The following is a 20543-nucleotide window of genomic DNA, read 5'->3' as shown; positions in this document are numbered from 1 at the left end:
ACACATAAATGCATGTAAAACAATGTCTTCCGCTGCTAATTCATCTTCATCTCTTGTTTGTTCATAAACGTGAAATTATTACTTCAACAATTTCTGAATTTGAGTGCTTAAAAGGACACTTTAGTCACCCATACCAAGTAATCTCATTAAAGTGGTCTAGGTGCAGTTTCCCTGTTCCCCTTAGTCCTGCAATGTAAAACGTTGCAGTTTAAAAAAAAAAAAAAAAAAAAAACCTATGAATTTCTTTAAAATGTCATTAGCCTTGAGTGGTTCCCCTTATCTATGAATTGTATTATAGTTGGCAGTAGAGATGATTGGATACCCATGTCTTGGCTAACTCCTCTTCTTCCGCACTTTAGGTTTGACGCGGGTATTGATTATTGAGAATGTATGCGAGAAAATGAGCTGCAGATGGTGCTTGACCCATCCCTGTGTTTTTTTTTTTTTTTGGTTTGGTTTTTAAAGCTCATAGCTGTGTCAATGGCAGCATTTCATTAACCAGGCTAGCGCTATTCCCGAGCGTGACTCGGGGTTAATTTTCGCTGCCAGAAGCAGTAACCCCGAGTCACGCTCGGGGTAGATAACTCCGAGTCTTTTTACCTTCTCCTTGTGATCCAGCGATGTCCCCGCTGTGATTGCCGGTGAGAGCCCCGGCGGATGCCTCCATCTGCCCTCCTGGATCCGTCTGTGAGCCGCAGAGGCTCATGGGGGCGGAACTGGGCGGGTAATTCAAATGCATAAAAGTATAAAAGTGACACACACACAAAGTTAGGTGATACAGTGAAATCCTGTCAGATTACATTGTATCACCTCAGATTTGACACAGTATCACCTCAGATCATCCTACACTGCCCTGCCTGCCCTTTTTGCTGTAATTTCTGCCCATAAAATAAATTTTTTTACCATGGCATCAAAGCGTCACTTTAGCATCTCCAAAGCGGGTTTGGATCAGATGAGTGACAGCGGCAGCGACACAGAGCCCCTCGCAGAATTGAGCGACTGCGATAGCGATTCGTGGCAAGATTCGTCATCCGACTCTGACAGTGACCAGAGAAGTGGCGACAGCGACGATTCTGCACCCGAGCTCAGTGATGTGCGCACTTGGTGCCTTATTGATTGCGGTATGGATGAGGTACCGCCGCCAAGATTTCCGTTTACTGGATCACCTGGGATGAAGGTAGACGTTGAGCACAATGATCCTTTGGCATACCTAAAATTATTTCTCACAGATGACGTCATTGAAAAGATTGTCACGGAGACAAATCGCTACAACGAGCAGCAATCAGCTACTCTGCATAGCAAGTTTTCCAGGAACAGAAAATGGAAACCGGTGACTAAAGAGGACATCTGGAAGTTTCTGGGGCTAATACTTCTTCAGGGGGTGGTGGGGAAACCCCAGCAGAAATGGTACTGGACTACCAATAAATGGCTGGCAACCCCATTTTTTGGCACCATCATGTCCGAGTACCGATTTTCCCTCATAATGAAGAATTTGCACTTCACCAACAACAAGGAATTTGACGAAGCCACACATCCAGCGCCAAAACTCAAGAAGATCTGGGAAGTATACCAAATGATCCTAAAAAATTTCCAGCAGGCCTATGTGCCAGATAGAGACATCAGCATTGATGAAAGTCTGATGGCTTACAAGGGACGCCTCAGCTGGATTCAATACATCGCATCCAAGAGAGCACGGTTTGGAATAAAATCCTATATGCTCTGCGAGTCTGCCACTGGCTATATATGGAATTCCGTCATATACACCAGTAAAGGAACACAATTCAACCCCAGGTACAGCGGCTATGGAATGGCAACGTCATCAGTCCTTACACTGCTTGAGCCATTGCTGAATCAGGGGTATTGTGTGACAACGGACAACTTTTACACATCGCCTGAGCTGTACGAGTTTCTGATAAAACACAAGACTGATGGATATGGAACCGTTAGGGCCAACCGACGTGACCTGCCATCTATGTTTGCCAAGAAAAAACTGAAAACAGGAGAAATGGTTGCCTGGCAGAAAGGAAAGATGATGGCAATGCGTTGGCGTGACAAAAAAGACGTATGCCTACTGAGTACAGTGCATAACACCTCCACTGCCATGGTCCACACAAGAGGTGGGAAAGATGTCATGAAGCCACAACTTGTGATTGACTACAACAACACCATGGGAGGAGTCGATAGAGCTGATTAGGCGATGACATTTTATCCGGCTATGCGGAAACAACAAAAACAATATTACAAAAAAATCTTCAGGCATCTACTGGAACAATGCCTCTGGAATGCCTATATACTGCACAGAGGAAATAGTGACATGCCTCTTGTTCATTCTGACTTTATCTGGAAGGTGGCGGAGCGGATTTTTGTGAACTACCAAACGGCATCAGTGGCCGTGAACAGATCTGGACGTCGTGCTGTTGACGTTGTCAACCCAGAACGCCTGACTGGTCGTCACTTTATGGATTACATCCCGCCAACCGCAAAAAAGGCAGCACCTACAAGGATGTGCGTAGTTTGCTGCTCAAAGCGAGATGGCAATGGAAAAAAAATCCGAAAGGAAACCAAATTCCATTGCCCTGATTGTGATGTTGGTCTATGTGCAGTCCCATGTTTCAAAATTTACCACACCCAGGATGTTTACTGAATTTTCTTTGTTTGACAAATTTCATTATTTATTACATTATTGAATAAAATTATATTATTTATTAGATTATAATTCATGATTTTATGTTTCGAACTTTATCACATCTGAGAGTACTTTTGGTCAGGTTTAAGAAAGTAATTACTGGCCTACAATACATAACACCAAATTTCCATGCAAAAAAATGGTACCGCTTTTGGTACAAAATTCCTGACATAATCATACCGCCAGGGAGGTTAAAATAAATGTTAACATTAAAAAAAAAAAAACTGATTTAAAGTCAGATATTTAAATAACTGATTTTAATCTACCCTGTTACCTTGGTAGGATAAGTTTATTTTGCTGAGGTATCCACATAAAATTGATTTTTACTCTGACCAAAAAAAAACCCTCCAAGTTCCGTAATGACTGCAGTGCTTTGTAGTGGTTCTGGTTCTGTGAGTGCCTTCTGTTCTGAACTCTGTCCACACACACACACACTTTTGCTGATGAAAAATTGAAGTTAAATATAGTTTACGTACCTAGTTTCCAGCGCTGAGAAATTTCTGATGCAGCCAATATATAGCTTGAGGTTTCTTCATCATGTTTTCCATTGAAGGGTTAAAATGACAGGATCATTTCACTCAGACCACATCTTTTGAGATGAAACGGGCTTGGTGCTTATATTGGTCCTTTTAATAGGAATGTTGAGTTTAGAGTATTAATTATAAGAGCCAGCAAATCTATTGAAACATTTATTTAAATGTACATCCTGCTGGATATTGTGTTAAAAGGGAGAGAAAAAAAATCACTGTACTCTTAGAACAAATAACGTAGAACGTTAATAGGAGTAGTGAGTTATTTGATGTACAGGTGAAAGTTAATTCCATTTTGGAGGATTTACTGAGCAAACTAAAGAGCATGCTTTTAGCTCATGAACGTAAAAACTCCTATTTGCTTTTCTTGTTCTTGGTAGCTGTCCAGCCTCAATTGGCAGTAGTCATGTTTTCTTTTTTAGCAATGGTAATAAGTAATGTTTTACACGATCAAGAGCAGTTCTGTGGTGTCAGAGCACAGTCTTTGTCAATGCTATTTTTCTAGATATTTTATTGCTGTATTAGGTTGTCAGTTTTAGTGTAGCTGTAAACATGGGTTCACAGGCAGCATATAATTGATTATTTACATTTATCCCTTTGGAGAAAATGGGGTTAATAAACCTCAACAATCAGTTTTTTGTTTTGTTTTGTTTTTGATGCACTCAACTGTGTAAGTTCATTCTGTATTTTGCCTTTCTGAATACATTTTTCAACTCCGAATTCCGAGACTACATTTAATTAGCTAGTGTTTGTTTGAAGGGTACCTATATTCCCAAAAATAACAATTTGTATTTTGGGACTATAGGTTACTCTTTCTTCTCTCACCTTCTGTCCACCCCCCTTCGCCCCATAAAAACAAAGTTGTATATCCTCCTCTGCAGCCTCCAGCTCCTCCTCTGGTGAAGTTAGCAAGCATACTTGCATTCAGTTTATAAAAAAAAAAAAAAAAAAAAAAACGTGCACTCTTTTTTTTTTCTTTGAATTTGGTCTGATGTGTACTATAATCATTGCTGCCGCCCAAGAGCAGTGGGAGTTTGAAGGCAGATATTTATTTTGTATGTAAGTATACTGATGTGATCTTGTCCAAAACAATGCGTCACATAGACAAGCATTTGTTTGGAGAGCGATTGCCCTGCAAAATATTTTTGCTTCTCTAATCAAGTGCTGTAATCGGCAGCATTTGATTCTAGAACCAAGTGATACTCTTTCTGTAGTAGAAAGTACCTCTAGTGGCTGTCAGGAAAACGGCCACTAGAGGAGGATTTAGCCTAATTCTACAAAAAAAGTGTCCCTTTAATTAGCTGATGTAGTCTGCACTGCTGCTGCTGCTGTTTTTGTCATTATATGTGTATATAGAGCATGTCCCAGCACCTGTTTCCTACACCCAGCCTGGTTTTTATTACATGAGTACACATACAGGCCACACCCAGGGGGAGGCATAAAATAACCAATAACATAGATGTTACCTCCCACACATCCCCTCCCCTTAGTGTGACACATAATCCCATTATGCATACAGTGTAAAATATACTTTTACACAACTTTCATAACTTTAAAACCATACATCACATTCACATACAAATACATATCCACAATCAATCCATTCAGGGGAACAACATATTAAAAAATGGCATGAATCCGACCAGGGGTTCAAAAGTTACTAAAAGTATCTTTTGGGCCCTGGCTTGCAGCATGGCACAATCTGGCTCAAACAGAAGTAAAACATCCCCCACAATGCATCCCGGCTTCCTCCCTTCTGCCCTGGAGATAATTGGAGAAGTAATCCAATTATCTAGGACTAGAGTCAGACTCCATTAACCACATGGTTGCAAAAAGACAGTAAAAGACATAAAATTACATACTGATACATTTAACACATAAAACACACATTTCTTCATATCCCCAGTTTAACTGAACACATAAATACCTACATAATATTTAAGACCGTATTACTGTGATATGTTACAAAGTCTTAAAGGGACATTAGTCCCAAAAGTCCCAATATGTCCATCGCTGATTTTAAAGGGCCAGTAGCAGCAATATAAATTATTACATGCCCAAATATAGTGTTTATAGAGCAATATGTCCATGGGCCGTAGTCGCAGGGCAGGAGGCTAGCAACCAGGCTTCTCCAGTTCACAGTGGCGAAGTTGGTTTCGCCACAAATACTTTCCTGCTAATGGCTTAAAAAGGTGTGGTGGGCCGTCATCCATGTCATGTTTTAAACTACTGCATGATTTCTACAGGTGCCATGCATTGGTGGGTGTAGTGTACTTGACGAGGGAATTTTTTTTTCTTTTCCTTTTTTTTGACAAACATGTGCAGCCAGCACATAGTGAAACTTCTTTTGTTAACTGTTCTTTTGATGGAAACTTTATCCCTAAATGTAAACAAACGTCTCATGGTTTTTCGTATGTTGTAATGGGATTATATCACATTCAATTAATTGGCCATATTTAGCAAATCACCATTCACTTGGCATAATTTATAAATGTAACTTAAACATAAATTTTAATGTAAAGTTTGTACCTGGTCATTGAGGAAGTTGTTTTTTGTTCTAAGGGTTTTTTTTTTTTCTTTTTTTCTATAGCTAGAACTAATTATATACCACATTTTGTTTAACTTTAAAACGAGACATTAAAATGTTTTAATTTAGACAACGGGATGAATTCAGAATATATTCCTAATATATGCACGTCATGAAAAGTGGTAAAATAATGGATTTCGACATGTAAAGAACTATTCTGAAGAGAATAGGAAAAGTAACAATCCATGTTGCTCATGGTGTTTGCTTCTCTATCAGAGCTTGCCCTTGAATTACTCTTTTTATGTAACTCCGAAATGTAGTTGGTAACCCTTCAATCCACAATCAACAAGGTGCGATGCAAATGATCAATTATTTGTGCCATAATGAAAAGGGAAAAGGTTGGGGGAAGAGTAGAAAGATCTGGTATGGATTTGTTTTTATACTGCAAAGGCAGTCTCATCAGGAAAGGGGATTACTGCCAAGTGTAAATCTGGAAAACAAATGATTGGACTGGTTTCAAGATAAGCTTGAGGGGATTATTCACTTAAAAGTCTTATTCCAGTATGGTTGTTTTGGGCTAAAACTAGTAGTCACCACATAATTATTTTTATTGTAATTGTTAAACCTTTTTGGATTCATTGTCATTTTTGTATAGTTTTATGCAGGTTTTTTTTTTTTTTTTTTTTTTTTTTTAAAATAATGGTTTACTATGCAGACAATGTAGAGATTTATTTCTTGTTCTAATTTGAAATGCCCTGGTAAGGGAATAGTTTTTAAGCATAAATCAAACATTTGTACATCTTGGTTTCTGAGCAGGTCTTAGAAGTGCATTTTTAAAATTGATTTTATTTATTTTTTAATCTTGGTATGAACTATGGTTCTGTTTAAAAATGCAATGGTTAGTCTCTACACCAAAATGTTTTTTGGATGTTATTTCATAATTTGAAGCCATTTCGCTTTTCCAGAGTAATAGGGTATGTAGTTTATTAAACTCTATTTTGCCAAGTTTAGCAAACCCTAATCTAATAATTCACTGATCAAACAGATAGAAGGTCCTCTACAGTAACATGCCTGGTTAGCCTGAGAACCTTCTTAGTGAAGCCGTTGGATAAGTCACAAACATGCCGTATATGTAATACAGATTTAATTTTGGTTTTTTTGTTTTTCTTTTTTCCAGCGAGCATTTATCATGCTCTTTCACCTTCTTCCTTCATGGCGAAAGCAATGTTTGCACAAGTGTGGAAATTAACCAGCACCAACCAGTGTACCTTCTTAGCGAGGAGCACCTCACTCTGGCCCAGCAGTCTAACAGCCCATTTCAAGGTAAACATTGACTTTTATGTTCCAAATATAGGCAGGCTGAAAGTGTACAAATATTCACAATGTTCTGCATCAGATCAAAACATCTAACATGCAGCTTATGTTTTACCATTTTATTTTTTTCCCCTATATTTGACCGTTGGCTCCTTTAAGGACACTGATGTGCCAAACACATCGCAAAGGCTTTTGACTTACCTGGTTCATCATATTACACCTGTAGCACAATGAGATCTAAGGCAGTTTAAAATCGCAGATGCCTGTAGTGTTACGTGAGAGAACATTGTTCCGGTCTTCTTTAACCCCTTAAGGACACATGACGTGTGACATGTCATGATTCCCTTTTATTCCAGTTTGGTCCTTAAGGGGTCAAAGAATGTTAAGTTGAAAAGTGACATTTATAATTTGCTTATTTATGTTTACGTTTTTTGGTGCAGTACTTACACAACTTTTCAACTGAGACAATTAATGTGTGGTTATACAGGAGTAAATAGCACTAAGTCACACCAAATTATCCAGATACAGATATAGGGATTTTCTCTGTCAAATGTAGTTAAAAAGGAACTTCCCAGGTTTCTTAAGATTATGTTTGAGTATACTTTTTGTAAAAATATATTTACCTTTTATTCTGCAACTGGATGCCCCTATCTTGGCTCTCAACAATTGTTCCAAACCATGCCACTTGCACTTGGCTGTCATCATAGAGAGAGCTCACAGAGAAGAGAAATAACAGTTTATGTTTCTCCTTTGAATATGCAATGGTTGCTTTAGCTTTGCTCCATCTGAAGTTGTTTGCTAAATGTTTTAATATAAATTTAAAGCCTCTAATGAATTGCGGTTAACACAAGTTATATATTTATATTTATTTTTATTTATATATATATATATATATATATATATATATATATATATATATATATATATATATATATATATATATATATATATATATATATATATATATATATATTGTTTTGTTTAAGGAAAGAACACTATAGGACAGGTGGGGGGGAACGGACATTAAGGGAGGGCACGAAGGTGAAGGGAAAAGGATCACTGGGTTAGAGGGGGACCACTTAAAGAAAAGAGAGAGGAACATTAAGGTGAATGGGGTGGAGGAAGTAGGGGGGGCAGGCTATCTGCCTGAACGTTCCCAGAGTATCGGTATCTTCTCTATATATCTAATAAAAGTTATAATTACCGCGAGAGTGTTGTCCTCAAATTTATATTTTCCTGTGGTCACCTCTAAAGGGTCCTCTGAAGCTGGGGGGCTAAGCACTCAACCCAAAATGATCTGGTCTGGTCTCCAAACTTACATAGTAATGGGGAAAAAAGGGACTTGGGGGTACACCCGAACATGCATTTTTCAGCAATGATGCTGCTGTAGAGACCAAAATGTATACAATATACAGATTAAAGAATGGTGCACACGCAAATTTAAATATTAGGCTACTTAAAATACCCCATCTCATCAAACAGATATGTGGATTAGTTCCACTATATGGCAGTATTGTGTTAAGCCCACCAATACTGTATTTGCGCTATTCTTTAATCTGTATATTTTGCAAATTTCAGAGTGCAGGTTCCCCTTTCAATTATTTTGCTCTCTGCTGTAGAGAGGTAACAAATGATCTGCAAAATGCCAGTTTGTGTCTTTCACATTAAATAAAGTTGTGTTTTTGAAATATGAAGAGAACACTGCATGTTGTGAAGGAGGAACTAAAAGGGTGGCCGTATGAATTTGTGTTTTAAGTTTGTTTCATTTCATCCTTTAGTTATCCTAAGCCCATTTGGATTGAATGGAACCCTCACTGGACAGTCCTTCAAGATGTCAGATTCCTCTACAAAGAAACTGATTGGTGAATGGAAGCAGTTTTATCCCATATCATCCACTGTTAAGGAAAGCTCAGAAGAAAAGACAGAAGACATGGATTGGGAAGATGACTCATTGGCAGCTGTAGAAGTGCTAGTTGGTAAGATGCTTGTTTACTCTTGATTTAACTTTTATTAATGCGATTCATTCTGGTTTTCCTAATCTCAGTGTATGCCCCCTTTTTTAAGCTAAACAGGACTAATTACAATAAAATGGTTTCACTCTGTATACAATTAATGTCACTTTTTAACATTAAATGATCAATAATGGTGATAGTTTGTATGCTGTCGCTCTGTAAGGCACCTGGTGACTTTCTAACAGCCCCTTAATAGAACTATATTTGAGTTCCACTCACATCTTTCTAAAATGACTTTGTGTTTGAGCTACTGTTTACAATTCCAACCAAAAGTGGGAACAACATCCAATGAGCGTACAAAAATTCGAATATAACCTGGAAAATAGAATTCAAGGCTGAAAAATTCTATACAAGAATAATAGTGGATCTAGAATAATAAATACATATCATAGCGTAACACAGTATAATAAATAGAGAATGAGGTGCTAGTAGCAAACTCACAAACAGAAGTCGAAATCAAGCCTCTCACCCCCGTGGGGTATATATAGTATGGACTTGATAGTAGATCCTGGTAATGGGAATGTCTTCAAAGGAATGGATAAAAAGAACCATACATGGTGAAGTATATTAAAGTACAAAATACGTTTATTAGATTACACTTACAGACAGATGTAAACAGGCATATCTCCACTTCAAGTGGAACAAAACCGCAGCGTGGTGAAACTGGAAAAATTCCAACTCTGTCCGCAGGCAAATAAAAAAGCAGGATAAAATAAAATAACAAACAAATCAAGAATCCAGTAGACTCTTGATTTGTTTTTGTTATTTTTGAATTTGAATTTTTCAGCCTTGGATTCTATTTTCCAGGTTGTATTCGAAATTTTTGTACGCTCATTGGATGTTGTTCCCACTTTTGTTTGTTGTCTCTACTTTTGGTTGTTGGTGAGGTACACCTGGGATCACTCCAATTTAGCGCATTACTATTCTGTCTTTAGTGTGTATACTGTTTGCTTTATCACTTTGATATTTACGATTACAGCCTTACATTTTGAGAAAAGGCTGCAATGTCCATTCTTCAATTGTAACAACCTGATGCTGCAAAACACTTTCATTAGACTCTTCCCAATGTCATAGAGCTCTTACACACTGGGGAAGGTACACCGTGTCACTAGTAGATTTCATTGGTTTGAATGCTTGTTTTGAAAAGGCTAACATTGCCTAGTATTAAATTGGCCTTTGGAAATTAAGTAAAGTCATCTTTTTGTGCCTTTGCAACAATTATAAAAAGGAGGAGGTGGAAGTAGTTCCTGGGAATGTCTTTGGATGTTCGTAATATGAAAAGAGTGGTACAACGATAATTGGATAGAATAGGATGTCACTGTTAAAATAGTAATGAGCAAAAAAAGCACACTGTTTTTGGAGCGTAAATTAAGCTCCACTTCATGCACTTGAGCAGTACAATCTATACTTGTGAACAAAAGGTGTATTTCTTGGTCCAAACTTGATGTCCTATGGAATATGTAACGAGCCAGAATGTAGAGAGGCACCAACAAAGTGTTCTATGTTAACTGAATACATTTTAGATCCGCAATTACATCCACTCGCATGATATAGAGCAGGGGTAGGCAACCTCCGGCACTAGTGCCATGCACGGCACTTAAGGTGTCTTTGCACGGCACTCAAGGCTGCTAGAGCCAAACAGGCTCTGTCCTATCAGGAGTCCCAGTGAAACTTCAGATATCTGCTAATACGAAGAGGTGGTGAAGGACAATCCTCAATTTATGCATTGCAGCACATAGAGTAAGGGATCTCAGATCACATCCTCCCAGCACTTGTGAATGGGAATCCACACTGTAGTAGAGCAGCCTGCAGCTGCTGTTGCAGCTCCTATCCTTGACCTGTACCTGGCCAGCCTGGTCCCCACTGGAACCCAGAGAAGCCACCCACACTGCTAGATATACACAGAAATGCCCAATAACACAGCCCACAAACAAACATACACATACACACACAATCCGCACAAACGTAACCCGCTAACAATCCACATACATGCACACAACCCTACATGCAGCCTCTCACATGCAATACCCCAAACAGCCCCCACACATACACACACTACCAAACACACAATGTGACATGTCCATCCACACACAATTCCACAAGCAGCCCCCATACACAGCCCACATTCATATGTATCATACACGATACCATAAACTACTAATGAACATATACAATATAATAGCTCATATACGCACAAATACAAAGATACAAAGCAATTACAGTATAAATAACACAAGCAGAATATGGCAGCATACAGACCTCAATTTAAAAAAAATAGGACCGGCACGCTACGGGACATCACAATCCTATATCGGCACAGTGCTGCTAAAAGGTTGCCTACCCCTGATATAGAGCCTCCAATTGGCTCTTGTAAATTAGCATGGAGTGGTACAAAGTCCACTCCAGGATAAGGACTTTGCCTCTCTGCAGGGGTATGTAGTATAAAACTCAGGAGAACATACCATGTATACCATATGGGAAGTAAGTGCTTAGTGTGATTCCCACCAATTTGAGTTTAGGATGGCCCAGGGGAATCAAATATGCCATTTAAAAAAAAAAAAGAGAGAGAGAGGGGAGGAGAGGAGATCAAACCATAAAATAATGTGTAACCACTAATGTGTTTTACCACTCAAGAGCTTTTTCAAAGTGTCACAGCAGATTTCTTTTGGGGGAAAGAAAGTATGTACTGATTTTAATCACCCCAAATTCTATTTAAGCTGTAATAGTTTTTCTTTTGTCATTATCATTGACTGGGATGACTCTTTGGATGTGTGTTGAGCCCTGTACTTTCAGCACTTACTGCTGGATTTAAAAGCTATCCTGCTCCCAGAGGAAATGAAAGAAATGTGCCAGTGAAAATTAGCAACCTCGCACTATTAAGTTAGCATATGGTGTAGTAACAGTGGTTTGTGTTGATGAGTCTAATCTGGAGCGTGAATGGTGATGGTTATTTTACTCTTAGCAGCACATTAAAATTGCGACAGAAGGGCTAGAGACTTGTTAAACTGAAATTTGGTGATGCTAGCTATTTGACAAGGAAAACATAATCACTTTAAACATAATGAATCGGAGATTAGTTTGCAACTTGAATGAATAAGTACATGTTTTAAAGGACCATAAAAGGCAACCAGAGTACTTCACCTCAATGAAATGGGTGCAGTGGTCCTGTCACGTTAACACTGCAATGTGAAAACATTGCTGTTTTGTACAAACAGTAATGTCTTCACAGGAGGGTTAAACACATCTCTAGTGGCTATTATGCAGACAATAACTAGAGGCTCTTCCACAAGAACAACCAAGTAAAACTCTATGTGACCAGTGCAACTTATAGGAAACCAATGAATACAATATTTTCCTATAAGAAGCATTTGGAAGCACAGCATGCACATCAGTCTGGCCATCGACAAGATAGCTGGATGATGTTGCAGCAGGCGGCATGGGCAGCAATGCCAAAACTTTGGCAGCAAAGAAAAGGTATGTAAAAAGCTGTTTGAACTTTATACAGCACACTGGGAGATGGAGGCTACAATGTATCTAGCATTAGGACACAATAGAGTTAGAAATATAGGTTTGCATTCCTAACGTTAAAGGACCACTATAGTGCCCTGAGGATGCCCCCACCCTCAGGGTCCCACTCCAGCTGCGCTGAAGGGGGAGGAAGGGGTTAATCCCTTAACTTTTTTCCAGCACCGGGCTCCCTCGAACACAATTTTTCACAAGACAAAATAGGCAATTACAATTTTCTAATCCCCTCCCCCTCTCTCTCCACCTTTCTCCCTTTACAATTAAAGGATTTGCTTTATAGATACATATATACATTTTTCATTTTTTTTAAAAGCATTTTTGTGTCATGGAAAAATATGCAAGGATAAACAAATGTGACAATTACTTAATTGTGTGCTACTCCTTACAGCTGGTGTCCGAATGGTGTATCCTGCCTGCTTTGTTCTGGTTCCTCAATCAGACATCCCTACTACCAGCCCAGTTGGGTCCACTCACTGTTCAAACACCTGTGTAGGTGTTCAAGTGCCTGCTTCTTCCCGAGATCCGGCAATGTCCTCGGTAACACTGACTCCACCGACATCCCCAGAAGAAGTTCAAACAGGTGTGCGAACATATATATTTTGCTTTACTGCATTGTGAACGGATATATGACCTGTGTGCGAGCTAAATGTTTTGGTATATGTTCCATCAATAATGTATAAGAAATATGTAATCAGTAAATTTATATTTACAGCATTACTCTGTGCTTTCATTAGTCATTGCATCAGTTTAGCTCATTGGCAGGTTTATCTGTTGACCTATGTATATACATTACATGCATGCATCTTAATGTTATAGATCTCAACTGAAACACCAGTATGTGTGTACTTTGTTTACATTTTGCTAAAAGGCAGAAAATGTATTATTAACCCCTTCAGGACGGAGTCAATAGTGCACGTTCTGATCAAAACAAAACTTAAACAAAAACTGGAATTTGCGCTATATGTCAGTTCACCCGTAGTTCCCCTCTTTCAAATCATATGCACCCACACTTATTATATATCATTTTGTTCAGGAGAAACAGGGCTTTAATCTATCATTAACTATTCATGTATGGAACATAATTTATTGTGAATAAAATAAAAATAAAAATGTGAGAAAATAAGATTTAAAAAAAAAAAAATTGCATTTCCGTCTGACATTTTAACTGTGAATGTCATAATACTGGCAAAAAAATGCACATATTTGTAATCAGCGATGTGTCACGAGTACAACAGTACCCCCCATTAACAGGTTTTATGTTGTTTTGGAAAGTTACAGGGTCAAATATAGAACATTCCATTTTCAAATTGAAATTTCCCAGATTAGTAATGTTACCTTTGAGACGGTGTGGTAGCCAGGAATGAGAATTACCCCCATAATGGCATAGCTTTTGAAAAAGTAGACAAGCCAAGGTATTGAAAGTGGGGTATGTTTAGTCTTTTTTAGTAGCCACTTAGTCACAAACACTGGCCAAAGTTAGCGTTCATATTTGTTTTTGTGTGAAAAAAGCAAAAAACAAATATTTGGCCACTGTTTGTGACTAAGTGGCTACTAAGAAAGACTGGACATACCCCACTTGCAATACCTCGGGTTGTCTACTTTTGCAAATGGTATGCCATCATGGGGGTAATTCTCATTCCTGGGCTACCATACGCTCTCAAAGGCAACATAACCAATCTGGCAAATTTCAATGTGAAAAAAATGAAATGCAAGCCTTATATGTGACTCTCTAACTTTCCAAAACACCATAAAACCTGTACATGGGGGGTACTGTTATTCTCGGGAGACTTCACTAAACACAAATATTAGTGTTTTAAAACAGTAAAACATATTACAACAATAATATAGACCATAAAAGTGCCGTTTGCTTGTAAAAAATGCGAAAAACTTCACTTTTACTTAAAATATCATCGTTGTAATACAATTTTACCAGTTTGAAACACTAATATTTGAGTTCAGCGAAGTCTCCCGATTAAAACAGTACCCCCTATGTACAGGTTATATGGTGTCTTGGAGAGTTACAGGCTCAAATATAGTGCTTGCTAATTAAATTCTCTGCACTTTCTCCCTGTGTTGTCAGGCATGTCAATTACATTTTAATTAGTCAAATCACATAATATACACGTAGACTTTTAATATATATGCATTTATAGGTATTTAAATTCTACATGTATACTAATGTAATCTTTTATGTAAATATATGTATTTATTTATATATATATATATATATATATATAGATATGTCATTCTAAGTGTATTTTGTTACATATATATATATATATATATATATATATATATTCATAACAAAATACAGTTAGAATGAAATTACATATGAATATATAATTTATATTACATTTTGTTTCAATATTTTATTCATTAATTTTATTATTTTATTTATTTTAATTAGACGTATTTATGTCTAATATATGTACATCTATTATATATATATATATATATATTATATATACATATTACATATGTAACGTCATTCTAAGTGTATTTTATATACTTATATTAATATTAAAATACACTTTGTATGATGTTACATATATAATATATTAATATATATATATATATATATATATATATATATATATATATATATAAAATTTAATTTTACACATGTCTAATATAGTTTTTTTTCACTTTCCCACCAGCAGGGGGACTGTCTGATATTTCAAACAGTCCCCCTGCTGGCAGATCCATAGCCAGCTATAGGGGGCCATGTGATCGCTCTTTAAGAGCGATCACATGGCCCCCGGGGGCCTCATTTGCCGGAGGGGGGCTGCCTGGGCTCTCAGGCAGCCCCCCATAAGAGGATCGCGGCGGGGGTGAGTACACCTCTCCTCCTGGGGGCTTAAGCCGTTACGACGTACCATGCCGCCGCAACGACTTTAAAGCCCTTTTAATGCGGGACGGCATGGTACGGCGTTAAGGGGTTAAATAGATTCTAGCCATATCTGTTTTGCTTTTAACTAGTTATTTTAACTTTTTCAAAATACATTTGTCAACCTCTCTCTCTACCAAAAATCTTTTGCCTGCAATGTAAAAATGGGTTTTGCATTACCAGCAATAAATGGCTATCTTTTTACATTAATGGGCCTTTTTAGTTAGGAGACCAGAAAGTTAATGATCCTTAAGGTGTTAAATGTTTATTGAATCTTAGAAAGTGTAGTCAACACAAAACATGTGCAAAGTAATTGTTATAGTGAGTGTGCTGAATATGTACATAAACAATTTCTGTGAATTCGTACAATAGTGTTAAAATAAAATCCCAATCAATGTCTAAATTCAGGTGTTTATGGTAGATTGTAGTCCTCTTGTTTACATTGTTTTTGGTTGTGTTTCTGACTCTCTTTTTTCCACCCACATTTCATATCAATTTGTCTATATTTACCGCTTGCTTTCTCATAAATTATTGTGCTCTTTTCACAGTTGATGCCCAATCTGCACAGAAATGGGTGAAGTTTCAATCTGTGTCGGACAGTTTTAATTCTGACAGTACTAGTCAACATGGTGGAAAAATACCAAGGAAACTGGCAAACCAAGTGGTAGATAGAGTATGGCAAGAATGCAATATGAACAGATCTCAGAACAAGTAAGCATTTTATTACCGTCATATTGTAATATTGGTCATTGGCTTGTTTTATGCTAACATAGTAGCAAAAGGAACTCAGCAGTGATTACTACAATGGGAGTATTTGACTAGTGCCAACATACTCCTGATATGCTTGGTACAAATTACCTAAATGTTGGTTACACTGAATTCCTGCAATATAATTTGAGAGCGTGTTTTTGTCAGTATAAATGATAAAACTACTATAAAGTGGATGTGTTCATCCAAAAATTGGTTTACAGGGCACTCTTCAAGAATAGCGTTTAGTCTACACTGTACTAGTGCAATGAACAACAAATGTATGAATTAATTTGTATTTTACTAAACATAACTTTATTAAGAGAAATTAAAGGACCACTCTAGTGTCAGGAAAACATACTCGTTTTCCTGGCACTAGAGTGCCCTGAGGGTGCCCCCACCCTCAGGGACCCCCTCCCGCCCGGCTCTGGAAAGGGGAAAGGGGTAAAAACTTACCTTTTTCCAGCGGTGGGCGGAGAGCTCTCCTCCTCCGATCCTCCTCTTCTCCCCGTCGGCTGAATGCGCACGCGCGGCAAGAGCTGCGCGCGCATTCAGCCGGTCACATAGGAAAGCATTCATAATGCTTTCCTATGGACGCTTGCATGCTCTCACTGTGATTTTCACAGTGAGAATCACTCAAGCGCCTCTAGCGGCTGTCAGTGAGACAGCCACTAGAGGAAATAGGGGAAGGCTTAACCCATTCACAAACATAGCAGTTTCTCTGAAACTGCTATGTTTATGAAAAAATGGGTTAACCCTAGAAGGACCTGGCACCCAGACCACTTCATTAAGCTGAAGTGGTCTGGGTGCCTAGAGTGGTCCTTTAATGCTGGTATTTTAGTTCACACTTGCTTTCTGTTGCATTGATTACAAAATATAGTAATTTTGATGGTCATTTTATTTAAACTTTTTTTCTTTAAAGGGATACTATAAGTGCCAGGAATACAGTGCTTTCCTATGGGATCTGACCCTGGATGTCCTCAGGCAGAGCGTAAGGGCGACCAGCTTTAGATACCGGACCAAAGGTCCGTTTGAGTGCAGGAAGCGCCACTAGAGGCAGACTTGGTACTGCAATGTAAACATTGCAGTTTCTCTGGAACTGCAATGTTTAATATTACAGCACTAAGGGTAAAAGCGACACTGTACCCAGACCAGTTCAATTAAAGGGACACTCCAGGCACCCAGACCACTTCTGCTCATTGGAGTGGTCTGGGTGCCAACTCCCACTACTCCTAACCCTGCAAGTGTAATTATTGCAGTTTTTTATAAACTGCAATAATTACCTTGCAGGGTTAACTCCACCTCTAGTGGCTGTCTACTAGACAGCCACTAGAGGGAACTTCCTGCTCTATAGCACAGGAAACCTGTGCTAGAGCGCCGCTGGACGTCCTCACGCTGTGTGAGGACCTCCAGCATCGCTCATTTCCCCATAGGAAAGCACTGAAATTCGTTTTCAACACTTTCCTATGGGGAGCGCTAATGCGCATGCGTGACATTGCCGCGCATGCGCATTAGGTCTCCTCGGCCGGTGGGCGGGATCAGTCTCGCCCACTGGCCGACGGAAGCACAGGGAGGAGCGGCGCGGAGGAGGAGGAGGCAGCGACGAGGGACATCGCCGCTGCCTTAGCCAAGTGACTGATGGGGTTTTCACCCCTTCAGTAACCGGGGATTGGTGGGTGGGTGGGAGGGAGAGGGACCCTCCAGTGCCAGGAAAATGGATTGTTTTCCTGGCACTGGAGTTTCCCTTTAACTGAAGTGGTCTGGGGGCCTATAGTGTCCCTTTAACCCCTTAATGACAAATGACTGACCCGGTCCATCATGCCGGGGAAGCAGTTAACGCCGGGTGACGGACCGGGTCCGTCATGCGCTAAAGTTATCCCCAGATCGCAGGGGTTAACGCTCCTCCGGTCTGCCTCTGTATTCGAGGCAGACAGGGAGTACCCATTCGCGCTGTCCCTGCAGAGTTGATCGCTCAGAGAGGATGCAGAGCGAGCACATGTGCTGCAGGGACTTCTGATCCGCCTCCCTGCTCTTCCGCGTTCTGTGTGAAGTGCAAGGAGACAGATCACTGCTGATCTTCTCCCTGTGTTAAACATAATAAAATAGTTTAATCTTCCATCCCCCACTCCCCGCCTTACCTGTTTTAAATACAAAATTAACCCCTTCCCTGCCAATTGGTCACGGGCTACAGTGATCAATTGACAGGGATGACTTTTTACTGATTTTTTTAAAAAAAATTTAACCCATGAGGGTCAACGTTTGTGGTTTTTTTTTTAAATTAATTTAAATATATTAAACTTTCATATATAGCTAGCTGGGGTGGGTGGAAGTTAGTGTGGAATTTGGGAATTTGGTGTTCGGATTGCTAGGGGTTAACATTAGAAAAGGTTTTTTAAAAAGTACAAAAACAGTTTAAAAAAAAAAAAAATACCCAACCAATCTTTACCCAGTCCTAATAAAAATTTACCCCTTCCCTGCCAGTTGAACACTAGCTACAGTGATGAAAATACAGTGCACAGTATTATACTGTGATCCGATTATTTTTTTATTTTTTTTAACCCTCAGGAGTTCAATTTAGTTTAAATATTTTAAAATTATATATGCTGTGGTGGGTGTGGAGTTGCTGCTTGCTGCTAGATAGAGGTTAACGGTAAAAAAAAAGTTTCTAAAACTGTTAAATGTGGAAACAAGTTTTAAGAAAGTTTAGAAATGTTTAAAAATAATGTATAAGAAAAAAAAGTTTAACCCCTTAAGACCGCAGCCAAATGTACAAGTTGTGATCCAAAAAAACGTAAACAAAACCTGGCATTTGCGCTATATGTCTGTCTAACCGTAATTCACCTCTTTCATATTAAATGCACCCCCCATTATTATATATCATTTTATTCAGGGGAAACGGGGCTTTCGTTTAACATCAAATATTTAGGTATGGAACATAATTTAATATGAAAAAAATATTAAAAAAATGGGAGAAAATAAGAATTTTTAAAAAATTTTTAGTTCTACGTGACATTCTAACTGTGAATGTCATAATACTGTTTGCTTTTACTGCAATACAATACACATATTTGTATTCAGCGATGTCTCGCGTGTAAAACAGTACCCCCTATGTACAGGTTTTATGGTGTTTTGGGAAGTTACAGGGTCAAATATAGCGTGTTACATATTTCAGTTTTTTTACATTGAAATTCGCCAGATTGGTTACGTTGCCTTTGAGACCATATGGTAGCCCAGAAATAAGAATTACCCCCATGATGGCATACCATTTGCAAAAGTAGACAACCTAAGGTATTGCAAATTGAGTATGTCCAGTCTTTTTTAGTAGCCACTTGGTCACAAACACTGGCCAAAGTTAGTGTTAATATTTGAAAATGCAAAAAACTAATTTGAACGCAAATTTTGGCCAGTGTTTGTGACTAAGTGGCTACTAAAAAAACTGAACATACCCTATTTGCAATACCCTGGGTTGTCTACTATTGCAAATGGTATGCCATCATGGGGATAATTTTCATTCCTGGGCTACCATACGGTCTCAAAGGCAACCTGGCGAATTTTAATGTGAAAAAACTGAAACGCAAACCTTATATTTGACTCTGTAACTTTTGAAAACACCATAAAACCTGTACATGAGGGGTACTGTTATACTCAGGAGACTTCGCTGAACACAAATATTAGTGTTTCAAAACAGTAAAACGTATCACAACAATTATATCGTCAGTGTAAGTGCCATTTGTGTGTGAAAAATGCAAAAAATGTCAGTCACTGACGATATCGTCGTTGTAATATATTTTACTGTTTTGAAACACTAATATTTGTGTTCAGCGAAGTCTTCCGAGTAAAACAGTACCCCCCATGTACAGGTTTCATGGTGTCTTGGAAAGTTACAGAGTTAAATATAGTGCTAGACAATGTAATTCCCTGAACTTTTGGCCTGGGTTGGCAGGCAGGTCCTGCAAATTGTAATTTAATAAAATGACCTAATTATGTAAAATTATTACATAAATATATGCGTAGAATTATTATATATATATGTGTGTATATATATATGTGTGTATATATATGTATATAATTTTTTTTTAATTATTTTTATTTATATATAGGTATATACATAGTGATATATACGTATATACTTATGTATATAGATATATATTATTTCGTTCTACATGTATTTTGATATCAATATATATATATATAAATTTTAAAATACAGTTAGAACGAAATTACGCATGTTTATATATTTTTTATCTATTTTTTTTTATTATTTTTTTATTTATTTTTTTAACCTATTTATATATTTATTTTTTATTATATATAA

At 38.1% G+C, this 20543-nt stretch overlaps 1 protein-coding gene across 1 annotated transcript in view; it reads left to right on the top strand.

Annotated features, from left to right (window-relative positions):
* The window catches only part of MED13 (mediator complex subunit 13), a 106289-nt gene that overhangs the window by 40288 nt on the left and 45458 nt on the right, over window positions 1-20543 (top strand). The window contains exons 4-7 of the mRNA XM_063455261.1: window positions 6921-7066; window positions 8836-9033; window positions 12983-13174; window positions 16030-16192. Coding sequence (XP_063311331.1) covers window positions 6921-7066; window positions 8836-9033; window positions 12983-13174; window positions 16030-16192 — 699 coding nt within the window. The remainder of the gene's footprint in view (window positions 1-6920; window positions 7067-8835; window positions 9034-12982; window positions 13175-16029; window positions 16193-20543) is intronic.

The sequence above is a fragment of the Pelobates fuscus genome, chromosome 1 (genome assembly GCF_036172605.1).
Source record: "Pelobates fuscus isolate aPelFus1 chromosome 1, aPelFus1.pri, whole genome shotgun sequence".
Lineage (NCBI taxonomy): Eukaryota > Metazoa > Chordata > Amphibia > Anura > Pelobatidae > Pelobates > Pelobates fuscus.
This window is presented reverse-complemented; position numbering and strand designations above follow the sequence as displayed.